This window comes from Ylistrum balloti, unplaced genomic scaffold (genome assembly GCF_031769215.1).
Source record: "Ylistrum balloti isolate Yb309-2 unplaced genomic scaffold, AGI_CSIRO_Ybal_v1 Utg370230, whole genome shotgun sequence".
In the NCBI taxonomy this organism is placed as follows: domain Eukaryota; kingdom Metazoa; phylum Mollusca; class Bivalvia; order Pectinida; family Pectinidae; genus Ylistrum; species Ylistrum balloti.
This window is the reverse complement of record NW_026782190.1, coordinates 1,269,815-1,287,933: the sequence shown is the minus strand read 5'-3', so window position 1 is coordinate 1,287,933 and position 18,119 is coordinate 1,269,815. Positions and strand designations below refer to the sequence as shown.

The following is an 18,119-nucleotide window of genomic DNA, read 5'->3' as shown; positions in this document are numbered from 1 at the left end:
AGGACGGTGATATCAAAGGATAGGTTGATTAGGGTGTATATATAGATACACGTATTGTAAATGCATTTCATATTTGGTTTTACGGTAATGGTTCGTATATTTATAAGCGTTATAAAACGCAATGAAAGTTTGACAGTAAAACAGCAGAATTTGAAATGAAAAAACACCTTCAAAATGACGGATTTGTCACACTGAGAAACATCGATTACTTTAAAATAAAAACTATGAATTACCCATTTTGTTTTGCTATAGACCTATCAAAATAAATAAACGTCTGTCGTATCTGCTTGTGTAATGCCAAAACATATTGAGCTCTGTTTTATAGGAATCTTTTATATTAAAAGATGCTATTTTCTCCATTTCCCAAATTTTCTTTCACTACATTCAAGCTTTGTTTTGTTATTAATGGGCAAGAAGAGCAATTTTTATGCATCATATTTTTTTCGTTTCTGGTATTTGTCGCATGCAGAGATGATTATGTTGATGGGATGTTTTATTATGCTGATATAAATCCATTACATAAAACAATTTTGTCACAGTTACTTACGAGGGAGAGATTGCATACACGGGGTATTACGTCATATTTAGTTCTTTACATCTACTTTATTTACTGTTGATTATTCTTCCGCTTTGTATTTCTGGTAAATGAATAGTCCGTCTGTCTCAATTTCAACTCGATTTTAGAAGGTTTTATATTGAGAACAATGATTCGAAGCAAATCTATGCCGAGAGTAGTAGCAAACGGAACGATAATGTATTTAAATCTAATAGTCCTAACTTCTATTGCGACTAGGTATATTGCTTACATTTATATACAAATAAAAGTTTCATTGTTATTCTTTTATTCTGATGGATCAGAGAGATGCTAGTTTGATCGCTGACCTTACACTTTACTAAGCGGATTAAGTTCCGGAGTCAGTGGTATTGTCATTTGCATTTTTTACTCCCCTGATATACATAAATGTATGTAAAATCCATCGACTTCCTGGCCATTAGAATGTTAAGTCTGGTGTGGTCTGTTGATGGCAGTGATTTGATTCAGGAAGTATCACAACTGACCTGGATCACGTGACAATCACTCATATCAAAAGAATCCATTAATTAAGTCTTTAAAAAACTTTCAGAGAGAAAAAAATCCTTCTTTTTCCATCAACATTGTAGGAAGAAATAAGGCGTACTTAATTTCAAAGTCTAATATTATAATTTTTGCTGTTAGATGTATGGAATTGTCAACCTATTAATGGATTCTAGAAAAACACAGCAACAGTATGTGTTTAATGTCTCTATGAAATAGATACGGAAAATATATTCGACCGCAAAATCACACCCTGGAAAATTGAGCTTCGGCCAAATAGGACAAGTAATCTATTCTGTTGCCTTTCATCTGATGCTGTATGCGTCATTCTAGCGGACGCTTTCAGAATTAAGTCAGAGAAGATAATATGGTTAAGTACATATATTGTCTGTAAATATTGATATTTACTACTTAGCGTAGTAACTAGATATGACAACACAATCATATATGACATGCAAAATGCTATCTATTTCTAAAGCTCGCCTTTTGACAACAAAGATAAATAATGATACCGGTATCCTATTGTCCAGCTGTCAAAAACTGCTAAATTAAGAACACTGATATCATTAAACCGTGTACTGCTCATTCAGTTAGATTTGCATAGATGATATACCAATGAGATAATTTCTGTTCGACAGTCAAAGATCTAAAGCTCACGAGCCTACCGTCATTTCAAGTTAAAGTTACACTTAAACACTCCCGACTTCTCCGATATCAGCAGGGAAGGATACCAATTATTAAGGGGCATATACTTTTGGAGCATTTATTTTTTTGTATTAATCTCGCAGATATACATTGATCATCTGTCTCTATGGTAGTTATGGAGCCAGAATTAGAGAGAGAGGATGCAGTGTGCATATTGTAGACACCCGTGAAATATGCTCCGTTAAAGTATTATGTGCACAATCTGAGTGTAATAGGTGTTTCGGCTCACCTCTCGCTTGCTTGGCTTGGGGGAAACACCTGAATGGAATTTCATCTTATTTCTGCAGATTCTCGAACTAAACTAAAACATAGGACTGAAGCATGTGTAAGGGACACCGAAGTAAAACACTGCCTTCCTAATCAGTTTAACAAGGCATTTTATGTATAGAGTAAACTAAATATAAGTACAATCAATTTGTTAAAAGGAAATGAAATACGCCATGAGAGTGTTGTATCGGATTCTATCTATTCTCATATCCTGGAATATTTTTATAATCCTGATGAGGAAGCTGTTGAAGAGTCACTTGGACCAGTTATTGTTATCGTCCTTCAGCAGTTGAAGGATAATCTGAAACAAACATGCTAATTAAAGTTAAAAAAGAAAGATAATAGAAGACAACTACGTTTGAACGGAAAGCAATCTCCAGTCTCCGATACTTCCCGTGATACTCAAAGAGACGCCCATAAAATAAAAGTTTTGTCACGCCGTTGCGTGTAGAGATTCGAGAACTGTCATCATAATGTTTATAATTTACGACAACTCCGGAGATAAAAATGACCAATCAGATATAATTACACCTCTAGGATACAGCGCATTATTGTGGTCATTCCTGGCTAGCATTTCGCTTCTGAAAGTAAGGTCATGTTATAGTATGCTCGTCTGATCTATTTACAAACATAAACCTAATGTATAACAGACAAAATAAAGGATTAAGAAGAAAGAGATGACGATGAAGACGATGGCGAAGAAGAAATCTTATTAAAAGGACACTTTATTATGTCATCGTTTTTATACTAGTTCCATATTGAGCTGGCCATTTGACACTGTGATATTCACAGTCTTAGAACATGTAAACACCTTTTTTCACTATTTTGGATATAAAATTAAGGTCTGTTACACAAATAAATCCCTATAGGCTATTTGTCTTCCCTATCGTTTGATATGCAGAGTCACAAGAGAAGCATTTAAAGTGGAGATGATTGATCTACCTATAAAGAGAACTATTACAATGATTCATGTTTTCTAAAAATTCTATCCGTCAACTTGTCAATTCAGGAAATAACATTTTTATCAAATGGCTGTTATCAAAACGAATTCGTTTCATGGCCATTTTGTCCCGATATATACTAAATTATAAATGCACATGACTTGAATGTAGAAAAATGATTAATTGCAAAATTTTGCTTTCGCGTTCCAGGATTCTATGGCACGTTAGCACTATTGACCTTTCACACTGGTGTCTGTCATAGCCTATCCCGGAATACATAACCAGTGGCAGTTCTTCAATAATTTATCAAGAAGCTCTTGATACTACTCAAACCATGTACAATCACTGGGGAATCAAATCACGTTAATGATTTTAACGTCCCATAAAACCGCACAAATAACGTGTAATTTTACTGAAACAGAAAGACAGGAACACCTGGTCTTATTTTCATTGTACGCTTTTTTGCTTCTTCTATTTTGCTTTACTTTTTGTTTAAATTATGAATCCGTTAGCCTGCCGGTATTTTCGGAGTTGTTTTGATATTATCATTGCTTTGAGGTTGGTGTCTTCACAGAATGAATGCATTCATCTTCATTATTTGTCCTGTATACATTATATCAACACCAATATAAAACATTTTTAATTTAGGATTTTCTCCAAGGGATATGCAACTTCATCGCATGATAGAATAGTTTTTAACGGCATTGCTAACAATAAATTGATTCTTATTCACATGGAATGGAATCAGCATTAGTTATCATTAGATTTTACAATATGTAACTGTCTTCCTTATTAATGGAAGTAACAAGTCAGCATGCATAGGTGGGAGGATAACATTTCTGTTCAAAATACCTTCATATTTACGTGCACTTTTCTTTGATAAATGGTGGCTTATGAAAACGTTGGTGTGTGCTTCACTGGATACTATAATTGGGTGTCCATTTTATATTCGAAGTATGATCTATTGCACTAAATGGTTTTTGTCAATTATCTTATTGCATGTAACTAACGGATGTTCAACATTTTAAAAATGATAGAGCCAATTCATCAAAGTCATAAATTAATTTCCCGATATCAGAGGTATTTGCTTACTATTACAATAAACGATATTTAAATTCAATCGAAGTGCAAATCACGATTAGAAAAACAATCTTTTCGATATTTCGGGAAATGTGCAAACAAATAATCTTAAGAAAGAGAGAAGTATTTTTTCCTAACGGAGGAAATAAATAATAGCAATACCGTCATAAAAGTTTTCCGTCCCATGACGTTTTATCTTGACAAAAAATATTGAAAATCAATTTGAAACTGTAAAGGTATTTAAAGAAATTATGACACATAGATGACCGACAAGAGAAGTTATAATTAGATTCCTTGACACCTGTATAGAAAGTTGAAACAATAAATAGACGGTAACACTTCCTTGGCGACAAGGCGAACGTTGCAAAGTTCAGGGCTCCTCTATGGCTTTAACACTTTTCCAAAACGTATTATAGAGAGGTACCCTTTGTAAATACGGGAACTCATTGGAAACTAATTAAATCTAAAACTAACAAAAGTCCGAAAGGCATTTGCTCTTGTCTCCCTCTAGCGATAACATATATAAGAGTGCATTTAAAGAAATATATATCGTGAAGTTATTTGCTTTACAGTGGAACACAGCGTCCAAATACTAAATTACTGAAAACTCGAATCTGAAAAATGTCGTGTCTGGAGCAAATGCTAGTCGAGTTTGATATCGTCCACAAGTTGGAGAGCTAAGCAGACTTTGTATTAAAATGGGCATTTCTAAAAATCCAATTACAGCTGTCAAAGAGAGATCAATTCTATTATGTTACAGACTTATACATTGATACAGTCTGAACTCAATCTTAATTTATTTTCAGTAAGCTTTATGCAAGCGTGGTTAGTTACCTTTAAGTCTAAAGAAGTTGCATATCATTTCAAATTAGTTCCAACCCTTGCGAACACTGAATACATCTAATAAACTACCAAATGCTGTATGTGTGTCATCTTTCGTATCTTAGCAATTAAGTTCGCCGTTAACAGGCGAAAGCTACATGTCCAAATTTCTTTGTAAATTTCATTACCGAAAACATTATCGGATTCTAAGAGACCCAGGTACTCGCTGCTCAGAATGTATGATGCGTCGAGGTCACGCACTTTATCTTGCTCCGATCTTTATTCCACCACTGTTGATTCTGCAAAGGCGATGATTTGTTGCTCCTAGTCAGGTGTCGAGTTTAATTTGGTGCCCAAATGTAAATTGTCTTTGTGGCTGTGCATTATTTTTATTCTGTTTGAAACATCCTTGCGGATAATTGCTTTGCCTTAGTTTTAAACATACCCCTGTGGACGTTTCCTTTGTTGCTGTTCGAACGAATCTTGTGATGGGTAATAAAAGGAAACGCATTTTTTTTCAATGACATGAGGATTGATAATACAAAGAAAGCTTCGTGTATATGATATACACGTTTTTTGTCTTTAAAGTTAATATTGTGTTTTAAAGTTTTGTTCATTGCTATAAAAACTTTTTTTTTGATGTTGCAATGATATGTTACAAGCATATAAACAGGATAGGTTGTATGTGTAAATGTCCTTATTGTAAAATAAATGAAAACAAAATCTAAAATAACTATTTATGAAAAATACACAATGACGTGTGGGCCATTGGGATGTAGTTAATTTGCTTGAATGATGTCAAGAATATCGACATGTGCAGACTAGGACATATCATATTGTTTCCGTCAATCCAGATATTTCCTGAAATCCCCCACGGATACTTGTACGATTTTCCTGCTTGTATATCTACCAGACTTCTATTCAATATAATAGAAAAAAATATTTATATAAGTGTATACTTTGATCGTAACAGAATAATAAGGTCAGCGGCAATCTATGCAATGTCATTTTATTGTGAATTTTATGGTAACTTAATAACTTTTAGCTCAATCACGCGAATAAGCAAAGTACATTGGTTAATAAAAGACTTCAATCTCACAAAGGCTACATTTTTATTGCAGCATAAATGATCCTAGCTACATGTATGAGCAGATCAAAGCACCATGTGGTGTTGTCTTCAGAATGTCATGGCAGGGTTATACAATACATAGGCGATGTAATTAATTTACAAAACCTGTATAATAGTTTAGAAAGTAAACATAAATTCATATATATCATATGCATAAAATTGTCTTTCTCAATTTTTTTTTCAATTTCGAATTTCTTTTTTTTTTTTTTGTGGTCAAATGAAAAACTAACTTTTAACTGCATTTGATGTATAGATTTCGTAGTTTCTATTCATCGTTTCAGAAAGAATTTGAATATGTAGAAAACCAGTGAATATTGTATGAGTTAAAATCATGAATATGCTAAGATATGATACAAACATATACACTTCTCATTGTAAATTCGAACAAACAATCTAACAAAATGAAAACTTAAGAAATGTAAATAGTGATTTAACATATAAATTAGATATGTGAGAACATCTTACGTATTTGTAAACTGTTAGTGAGGTAGAATCACTGTTATGGGTAGACAAGCGCAAACTTGCAATTCAAGTCAGACGTATGGATGTGACACCTTGGTATAGCATGTTCAGATTTGAATAATCTATGGTTAAGTGCGCAATATTCCTGCATCATTATTAAAATGCACTGTCACCAAACCATCATTCTGTGTACAATCTCACAATGTCCCTCGTTTAATGCATATACAATTGTTAGTTTTTATTTACTATTACCTTTGTGCGAGATTAGGATTGGGGGACAAGAAATGTGTCAGACTAAGCTGATTTCAGCAATTAGTCTTAATCAGAAATACATCAATACAGATATCGCGGATTTTCCACACTTTTCAAATACCAGTAAATTTATGAAAGCATTTTAGAATAATAAAGTTTTGCAGCGAGAACAAGTTTTCAAAATAATTACGCAGCAGAGAGAAATTAATTTGCCAATTTATACTGAGTTTTTTTTTAAACTGGATTTTTAATGTACACATTTTGCACCCAATGATACCGGAACATAGCTACATTATTAAGGACAAGTATCTCATATTCAAACACTATTAGCACTTTTATTATATGTTGTACTCTTTCAGTTTTTTTTCTATGTAAAACATATCGAGAAATTATATATGCTCTCATTAACGAGACCATGATGAAAGAAATAAAATTCTCCTTGATAGTTATCAACCTTTAAGTATCATAACCCTTTGTTTTAATCACTTGAAATCAAACGTCGATATTTATCTACGGAAACTGATAATGATACCTTGTCCTTAAATGCTGAATCAAGAAAGACATTTCAACCAATAGTAGGTTTGAATGATATAAGTGCTTATAGTGGTAAAATTTAAAGTTAATCATATCGTTTAGTGTTTGTTAGATCGATAGAGAGATCGTTAAAAAAAATGTCGATGAAGAAAACGGCACTTACCCTTCGGTAAGATCTTCCTGTTTCTTCTTGCATTTGTAAGGGTATATCTTTATTTTAGTCATACTCTTCCCTAGGTCTATCGAAAGAGATCATTTGAAATAAGATTATGTTTACATGTCGATATTATCTTTGATGTTTTGTAAATACAATGCTTCTATTTTTTTTATTTATTCTTACTAGGTCGTTTGGAGGCGATCTTCGGAAGAAAACCCGCTCACTGTTGGAGAATACACTTACGTATCCGACGCGAGATTTAGTACCCAACACAAAGTCCGTCTCGATCAATGGAACCTGCACATTCGAAATGTAAGTTTGGAGGACGCTGGGACATATGAATGTCAGGTCAGCACCAAGGACAGAAGCATCAGACGTCAGTTCAATTTGGACGTTCAAGGTAGGCATCTTCACCAAACTAACGCAAACTAATCCCATTGAAATGAACACTAATAATGATTACTTACAGTATATACATATATATGTATTCGCATTTCAATTTATATCTATATTTGGAAAATATTTCTTCCCTTAATTGCTTGTTATGCTAAACAATCCTTATTGGGGACACTGTTGTAGAAATGACACATTTGCTCTTCAATATGTTTAACTCTGTATGCTATACACGATCAATGAACATGGTGTGATACGAATGGTATACTTTCATCAGACTACATCGTTTTTTTATGTACAAGATGTAATCAGTTTAGAAGACAGTAATCCATTAGATTTGATCAGCTTATAAGCTTTGTATGTATAAGATTTTATCAGTTAACACTGAAACATCGTGTATAATAATTCAGAAAAAAGGGCGCTGTGAACACATGATACCCTAAAATCATTAGGATTTGGCTTCTGAAGCAGGCAAACGAAACATGTCGAGGTTTCGAATTAATTTATCGAAGCTGGAATGAATAGCCAGGCTCCAATTAATGCTGGGATATTTGTAAACTTGATTACAGAGTCGAGTCGACATTTGTCCTGAGTAACGTGATACCAACCTTAACGCTAACGCTGACCTAGGTCGGATATGTTTATATGTAACATCTATTTTTTTTAATGATTCTTTAAGATTAGAAAAAAAAAACCAATCATGTAGTATTAATTGAACCCAAGGTCATATTGCTGGCGATGTATTCATTTGTTCAATGTTGATGAATTATTCTCGTTGACCTCATTTACAAATCGGATTCAGAAGATACCAATCTGAGCACCGGAGAGTTTCAGTTTGGCTATGAATCACGCTAAAGGGATAACTGCCCATGGTTATATAATATAAAGTTCTTCTCCTTTACTTCTATTGACTCTTACACATAAACGCAGTATGCAATTAGTACGATAACCCGCTCTTTGAAATATCTTGAGTTTGATTGAGTATCAGATTATGGCGGGATAATGCAATAAGTGATCGAAATACGTCATCATTGCATCTGATATTCTGGATTCTTCTGACTAAATTAATGGCGAATGTCAGAGTGTGTATTATCTAATTTGATATTATTCTAATTTATTAGGTTTTAGTTATGTGGTATTTTATTATAAATCCGATTTGAATTCGGGCTAATGACGTTTTAAAAGGCCTTTACATTTTGAACGCTTTATTTGTTTTTGAAATAACAGTAAATAAAATACATGTGATATGTTTGTCAGAATCCGATAAGCGTATTTTTAACAATATTGTGATTAAATTAAAGTGGCTATCAGCACCCATGACTATCGTGACGATCAATGCAAATGTTACACATGGCAAAATCCCTTTTGAATGTTATATAGAACGAATTAGATAATAGCATACCATCTTTATCGAATACAAATCAATATGATATATGTACATTAAACTATTACATGAGAAATCAAAGGTTTTCCCTCGCTGTAGACATCAATTTTACCCATTGTAACCATAGACACATACCTATGGCGCTCTTCTACCTGTGTCTGTAGACACTAACAATAATATTTAAAAGGATAGGGATTTGAATACTTTCATTACTGTATTTCAGATTGGGCCAGATACCATGCAGGTAACTAATATTATGTTGATGTGATGTCTGCACTCTTCTCACTTAACATCAAGTGTCATTTGTGCTATGTAATCTAGATATCGTCCTATCTCAATTCAAACACGCATCTTTTATTTTATTGTATAAAGCTTTCTAAGATTTTTTCTCTCCTCCATTGCCAAACATTTAATGGGTTCTTATAATCTGGCCACATGCTACTCTTGTTTTGTGTTTTACGCACTGTTACCATTTACCCGTCACTACACCGTGAATCTGCAATAAATGATGTTTGACAACATTAAAAAAAAACTCGTATTTTTGTCATGGTTTATCATATTCAAGACGCAAGCATATCAGAATAAAGAGTATGATTGTCTCATAAACGGTGACACGGCTTTGCTACTTATTCTGCATATTTTTGTTCTTCTTTGTTTCTGTAACGATATATCTAGTAAACTTTTGACGTCTTTTGCAGCTATTAAAATAACCGGAAAAAAATTTGTGGAGAAAGGTGAGCCGATTGTGTTAAATTGTAATGCGACCGACTACTACGCACCGCATGATATAGACTGGTTCAAGGACGGTGACAAACTCGATTCGGATGAAATCAAAGGGATAGAGATTACCAAGAGTCTATACCTTTCTCGAAAGACAATCACAAGCGTGCTGAAAATCAAGAAAGCTAATATGAAAGACGCTGGGGACTACTTGTGCCGGACATCCGAACGCTACATTACAACAATACACGTGCAAGTTTTAAATGGTATTACTTTCTTTCTTCTTTTGCAATTTTCGTTTTAATCTGTCGTAATTCTATCCGTTATCAAATTTCTGTATCATTACTGTAGTAACAATTGTGTTGCGCTCTCTCAATAAGTTGATTTGCTTTGGCCTAAAGTCATTACAAAAGTAGATATTTGCCACCTAACTTTCGAATTATACTTCTATCACGAGGGTTCTCAGATAGAGTTATCTTCTGTCACACCGCTACACGGTATCAAGACATTCGTTTCTTCCTCCATTTGTTTGTGTGATTGTCCTCTCGCTGTTGCTCTACTACATCCGATATCAATAATCACGTCCATATTTCATTATTTTCTATCTTGAAAGTTTAGAATGTTATCTTTAATTTGTAACCTTCATTATCTTTGGTATATAATGTACATTGAATGTCATAAGTATTTATCTACCGAGAAGCTCATTTCATAGGGTTTAATATTTCCGTTTCATGATCAAAAGGAGACGGCAACAGAGATTTCCAAACTAATGTTTTAGTTATCATAACACGGAAATGTCATAACAAGTACACAAAGGCATGCTATTATGGCATGATGGCATTATACATGTAATAGGCGAAAACGTCCTTCAAACCGAAATGTTTCTGATCGCTAGCAGGAACCAATTTATGAAGTCCAACTTTATTGAACCAGCTGTAAAAGCAAGGCAGGAATTTATGTATTTCTCACTGTCAAAAGGGAACAGAACGTTTCCTCCGCCAGAGACCGCAAAATATAGTGTGATGCATCGTAAGGCGCCAACTGTTCTTACTCCGATGGAACATTAGACTAGATCTAAGAAAATTGAAGTTGTTTTGTGAAGCATAACAAATACGAGATCCGACATCGAGCCGAATCGTTGTATGTGGTATAATAATGAAAAAATACTGAAATGCTCAAACCATAACAGATAATTTTGATAAATGTCCTTATGTATCTAAGGTAGACATTTCTTGTGGTCCAAGTACACGTTTACATTATGAATCTCAATTATAATTCTTTCCGTTTTGAAAAATGATGCCGCAAAATATTTTCATTCGTGGACAAACCTTGATTTTAACATTTTCCAAGCCTTGATATTCTCATCTAGAAAATCTTTAAAACATTACCGTTAAATTCAAATAACTGCCAAATATAAAAGTTATGTATTTAGGAAACCGATGTTTACCGCAGTATTATTGTTTCTACATGATAAAAATTAGACAGAAATTTGTATAGTATACTAGTTGGTTGATTTGTCAGTGTGATACTGCAACAAATCTCCTGTTACGGGCCTTGCTAGTGAGTTAATTGTAGCCCTAATCTATAGCATTGTCGATTGGTTCACATGTGTAACGCTACTACCGGGACAAGCCCGATATTATTTAGCTGATGAGCTGGCCTGTGCAATACTGCTAAAAACCACCTGATATATCAAGTTACTCAGTTATTTCGCCCGTTTAATTATACTGCCCGCGTGACAGCCGTGTGTATGTAAATAGATAGGTATATATACATAGAAGAAGAAACTAGCAACTAATGATCGTACTGGTAGAACATCTCTCCGTTTCTCTAATGTACAGTATTGCTATTGCAAATCCATACTAAAGAGTGTTTACTACTTAAATTGATAGAATTCCATGTTTTGGAAGATATCTTATGTGTTCTTAGATCTTACATTTCTAATAAAAATGTAAGAATAAGCTGAAAACGTCAATATTGTTGTGGTACGTTTGATTAACTTATATGTACCATCGCGTACGAAATTAATTGACACTTTAGCTTGACCTTCTTAAAATTGATCAACAATGTTATCCCGTTCTCCCTTGCATGTCAAGATAGCACAGGTACTGTAAATTAGGTGTAAAATGGTATCTTGCTTTTTCTCATTGATCTTCCAAGAGTTCGCATGACCTTTTCCCTTAAAATACAATCTAAGCAATAACAAAACAAATCTAAAGGGACACAATCTAGCACAAGTGCATTTCAATTTAGAATTACGTGGTGTTCGTAGTATTAAAAAATGTCTGACGAAATTTGACTTTCTTTGCTCAAAATAGCGTCTCAATGCTGACGGTAATGGAATTGAAAGTCAGCGTAAACTCTCTAGAGTTTCAGCTCTGACAGCTTTTCTAGGATTCTTGGAAAACATATAATTCCCAGCCATTAATTTGAAAAATTCAAAAGGAAAGGAATTAATAACTTCGCATTTTTGTTAGTAATCTGAAAATGATTCTTTTGCTTAATTTTGGTTTAGTCCTGTGAACATTTAGAATGACTTTTCTGAAATTAACGCTATGTTTAACACGCTTGTTGTCATTGTCTTCATAACACCGCCAATCTCATTACGTCACTACCAGTGCAAATAAGACCCAAGTTAATTATATGACAAAACATATCAATTTCATCTTGAATCCTTGATTACAATTTAACAACTGATGCTAATACTTACAAACGAGTTAGAATATAAGTATTTGTAGTTTCATATCAATAAACAAATATGATAAATCGAATTAATTTTAAGTTTAAACATAAAATATAGTGACATTCGAATAAAGAGCGCATTCAGCAATCAGTTACCGTTTATTCTGTCATGTAAATAACCGAGATAAAAACAAAAACTAGCAAAAAACCAGGAAATTAGCGAAACCGCAATCTAATATCAAAATCGATGAAACGAGTGCAAAATATGGCCAAAAGAGACACTTGCACGGAGACCATGACCATGCGTTCCGTAAGGGTAAGTGTTTCTGCTTAATTAACGCCATTGACTCGATCCGCCATATGGATATGATCAATCAACGTAAGTTAAGTCACGTTCTCAAATGATAACAAAGGTAAGCAGACGACACTTACTCGTACGGAACACGTGTCTTATTCTCCATTCTCAGATGTCTCCGTCTGTGTAAATCTTTCTTTTGGTCTTATTTTGTCCTAGTTTTATCGAGTTTGGATTATCATTAGATGCATGTTGATATGTTGGTGTTATTAATTATTTTTGGTCCAACAACGAAACCACCTCGAATACTAAATGCCATCGAAGACATCTCACTTCATATTGCCCAAACAAATGAAATAATTCTTAATGGGATCATGTTTATGATCATAAAACTTTCAATAGACATCATCAACTCTCATCTTTCGAATATCTGTGTAGAAATGTGTATCCGTCAGATATCAGCAACTTTTACGAAACCTGTACTTGGAGGAAGGTAACCACCATAATTGAAATAAGCTTGCTATATATCTAACTTCATAAAGATTATATTGTTGGCTTTGCTGTTTGAAATGATCAAGTCTACCGACAAAGAAGACGTATAATACTATCCGAAAAAAGACTGTTTCCCAAAACATACAAGGTGTTGGAGGAGCAAAGAACTATAAATCTGTATTATATATATTGGTAATGTGTGTGTAAGGCGTATACTGCTAGTTAAATAACTCACAAACATGACATGAATACGCTTCTGATATTGTCTCAGCATCAGGAACACTTGCACTCTTGGGTAAATTAGTATGTATTGCACTTGTAGATATGTTGTAGCATGTTATGATTAATTTACTCTCTAACATTCTGACCTATCCACCATGTCTGTACGTATCAAAACTATGTATTCAATTACCTGTGAGCGTATTGTCTACGTAAAACCTGTATAGTTATCTTTTAGCAATGCACCCATATACATGTAACCATATAATTTGTAGGCAATGAGTTGAAGAATAACGCATCTCATTGGTTTGTGAGCATCATGAAATTACCTTAGAAAGGTGAATACATTACAGACACGTTTAGGCATACGGGATGAATGACACAAGGATAATTTCTTTACAAATCCAATGTTCCGTTGTGGCAAATCAGAGAAACATTTATATCCCCTCCCGATGGACTCAAGTGGTGATAAACACGTCGCCAAAATGTACAGGTAATTGTTTCGGAAATGAATTAACGTATTTCGAAGCAGTATGCAATTAGGTTATACTGACATACGGGTGATATAAAAAGAATATGACATAAATTGATATAAGAGTAGCTATTCGTCTACATAACTAGTATTTCTATTCACAAAAGTAGCCACCATCCAATACGAACATTATTTACATTAACACGTATATCATCGGTTAATTGATTCAGATTTTCCTTTTATAATTTCAAATTGAAAACATTAACCTACTGCAGTGATGCATTGTTGAAATACTCAAATATACTAGTACACGGCATGTATCAAACGATAAACGTGTGGGTTTAAAACACAATAAAATAACCAGTTGAAAGGCTATTGTTTCGTATGATATCAAGATGAATCGCCCTTCAGAGAACTGACATCAAGAAACGGTCTGTCTTATTATTGGTTCACGATTACGTTTTTTTAAACAAACAACAACATCGATTTTTCATTTTTTTCTCCTTGAAGCAATAGCGGGACATAAAATGAAAATACTTTGATTTAAAAAGAGATAACAACAAGGAATATGCCAAAATGTCCTCGGTATCATAAATGAACAAATTAAACTCAATTAAACTATACCAATATTAGAGCAAAGTAAAAAGAGATTGATACGGATATTACTAAAACAAAATATCAGCGTGATATGACCATTATCTTTCAATACTCCTGTGAATTACAATAGATACTAAGTTGTAAACAACGTCATTTCCTTGCGGGTGGGTCACCTTTGCTATTACTATTGCCACAATTTCCGTCTTTGTCGGCACCTCGTTCACTGGAAAGCCCTGTTGAATTTTCGATAATTCTAAAGCTATACTTCGCTATACTTTTGACATTTCATGTAAGTAGTTGTTTAGTGGATACATTATTGGAACCTAAGGTACATAAAAGTCATATTTAGAGAACTGTAACATCATTTACTGGTATCGTATATACTTAACACTGTACTGTAAGATTCTAAATGCATCTTTGCAGTCTAAAACCTGTCTATATAATGCTGCTATCTTATCGTCCATAAATTAAAATGTGTGTCTTCTGTTTTACAGCGGATACAAATACCTATGTAAAAAGAGGTAAGTTATACCCTTTTTATGGAATGTCACTTTCATGAAGAATTTATCAACGTGAAGTAATGTACATGACGATAAGTCGTTGATGCAATGAAACGTTTGGGAAATTTTACATATTTGTTTTGAATTTTTCTTTCTTCGAAAATAGTTTTGCGAATTCCGCAACTACAAATTGAATAATTATTGTGAATAGCCTCCGAGTTTGCTTTTTTCCCCTTTTTTTTCTTTTTAACTTTTAAAATAGAATCAAGTATTCATATAATGTGCACCTGTCGAATTAGTTAGAAATTATTCCGATAATTCAATATGTTAAAGTGAATGTTTCTGTTACAGGAACCCAGTCTGAATTTTCACGCGACGCCAACAGAGGTCATATTAGTGCGCCTGCGATGTGTGTTCATTTATTACTACTGACATTGATTCTTCTGTTCCAAACATGACACCCCTTTTATTACGACATTCAAACGACAAGTGCCTTGATGGGCGATTCCCGAGGATAAACTCGTTCTTGGCTAGTTTTGTAGGGATGTAGGAGTAGTGTTCCGAATGAAAGTCAGGGGAAAATGTCCTCGATAAATTGCCATAACGGAACCTACAGATGAAGCAGAACAAGATGACGTTCAATAACTGCAACAGATTGACCAATGAATCTTGTGAATTGATAAAGGGTTTTGCCTCAAATGACATATAAAACAATATTCGACACAAGATTATTTGAATTTCAAATAGATGTTATTTTCAGGATGATGAAGCCTGTTGCGGTGATGTAATGCAATGTTTTTCAAAGTATTGAACATATGCCAAGAATACACAAACAAAGTGTATAGGTATATATTGGATATGGCTACAGATTGTATGTTCAATGTACATAAATATATTTTGGTACGATACTTCTCACTCATTCCAATCAACTCATGTAATTTTATCTTGAGAATGTTCCATTGATAGTCTTCATTCAAACACGCTTGGCATGAATTTGCTGTCTTCAGTAAGTTTGCATAAATCATTACTATTGACATCAATCGCTATGATGGCTTTATCGAAAGCAAGTCATAAATCAATGTCACTTACAAATGGAATAAAGAATATGACATTTCGGATTAAAAACTAATGCTTATAAAATAATAATATGTAACTTTTGTTTCGAAGATACATTGCATGCGATGTAGGGTAATAAATATTTAATCAGCAATCAGAGATGTTGTATACAACCCTGCAAGTATAATCCTAGGTCCCAGGAGTCTTAGAAGAATAGGACCGATGATATTCTTTTTTTCTCATTTAACTGAAACTTTATTTTTAAATTTAGCAGTCTTTATAGTTAGCCTTTCAGATGGTCATTTCATGTATCTGTAGAGATCTAGTCTAAGGAATATATATATACTTAGATTTGTATTATGGTTCACCATTCGATAGGAATGTGTTTTATACACTACATTACTTGATCTATGTAGAATTTATAAGGAAAATATTGTGATGAATGTTTATTTAATCGCTAAAAGGATAGGTCATTTAACTGTATGTACAAATATTACAATGCAGTCTATAATCTACAACCATGTGAGTAATCTACATAAATATATGTTCCATTATATAAATTAGCTAACATTTGACAAGAGTACAATTACATGAATCATAAAATCTATATTATGCTTGTTTTTCGTAAAGAAACGCAAATTCTTCGGGTTAATTTTAGACCGGATGTTAATGGATGAGAAATGAGGACATGCCCACGTTAAACAACCTAATTGGGCGATCATTGTATAAATGGTCACACAGACTTTCAGTAATATGGGAGTCATGTCTCCGGTGTGAATACTATTGCACGTGATCCCTTAACATAGTGTGTCTTGGACATGTATTAATGGGTTGTTACTAACATGACGGGTACTATCTAACAAAGGACCGTAGTTAGCAGCTTTTGAAGTAAACAGAGTATATCAGTGAAGTCGTGGATAGCTATTACTCATTAGTTCAGCTGATCTGTGAAAGCAATTTACCAACAGTAGTCGGAGGTAAATTTAAATGTGTTTATATAGGCAAAGATATTGCTTACCTTACACTATAAAACTAGATATAAATAAACTCGGATTAAAGCATTATAATGTGCTAATAGATCTGTGTGAATATTTTGCGCATAAAATCAATACATATATGTTGCCAATATTTTGGAACGTCATAGCTGTCGTATGTGTTTTTTTAATTGCATTTGGTTGCTTTTAGTTATGTATTCTGACTCTATGGTCATATACCATTGTTCAGGTAGTATGTTAAGTGGTTGAAGAATTAAATGCAACCTCAATAAGGTGTTGGTGTTTTAGTACATGCTATAGATATAAACTATCATTCCGTGGTCCTATTATCACCTTCAGTAGTTTAATGATTACGTGATGTAGCTTGTACCATGGATTGTGGGGGTAGTTTTCTTTATAAAATAAAAGCAACAGCATACAATTAAATTTAAACACTGAAGACATTTATGCCACTCCACACTCTACATACAAATTAATAGAACGTTTGGTGAAATGCTTTCATGTCACAATACATTAATATGTGCAATTGAAGAAATATCATTTTAACATACACGTTTAAACTGTATACTTAAGTTTAAGATCGCTCTTATTTTTAAATGTACCTATTTGTCATAATACACTAAACTAAAAGCATTGTAAAAATCAAATTTCATTGTGTGTTTTTATTAATACTATGTCTACATGTAACTTATTTTGTCATATTGAACTACATTCACAATATTTCTATTTATGTATCTCTGTTCTGATTGAAGTGCATTCGACTATGTTTCTGGTCGGGTCGGTGTAAGGTTGTTGGCGAGTGGTCGGATACTTTTGTACGAATGTGTTCATGGTGAAAATGTAAACAATGAGAGAAAGAGAGATTATTTGGATTATTGAAATATTTAATA

At 33.4% G+C, this 18,119-nt stretch overlaps 1 protein-coding gene across 1 annotated transcript in view; it reads left to right on the top strand.

Moving 5' to 3' along the window:
- The window catches only part of LOC132551989 (zwei Ig domain protein zig-8-like), a 70,808-nt gene extending 52,913 nt beyond the window's left edge, over window positions 1-17,895 (top strand). The window contains exons 4-8 of the mRNA XM_060216134.1: window positions 7,611-7,824; window positions 9,425-9,445; window positions 9,900-10,187; window positions 15,173-15,199; window positions 15,530-17,895. Coding sequence (XP_060072117.1) covers window positions 7,611-7,824; window positions 9,425-9,445; window positions 9,900-10,187; window positions 15,173-15,199; window positions 15,530-15,636 — 657 coding nt within the window. The 3' untranslated portion in view covers window positions 15,637-17,895. The remainder of the gene's footprint in view (window positions 1-7,610; window positions 7,825-9,424; window positions 9,446-9,899; window positions 10,188-15,172; window positions 15,200-15,529) is intronic.
- The last annotated feature ends 224 nt before the right edge of the window (window positions 17,896-18,119 follow it).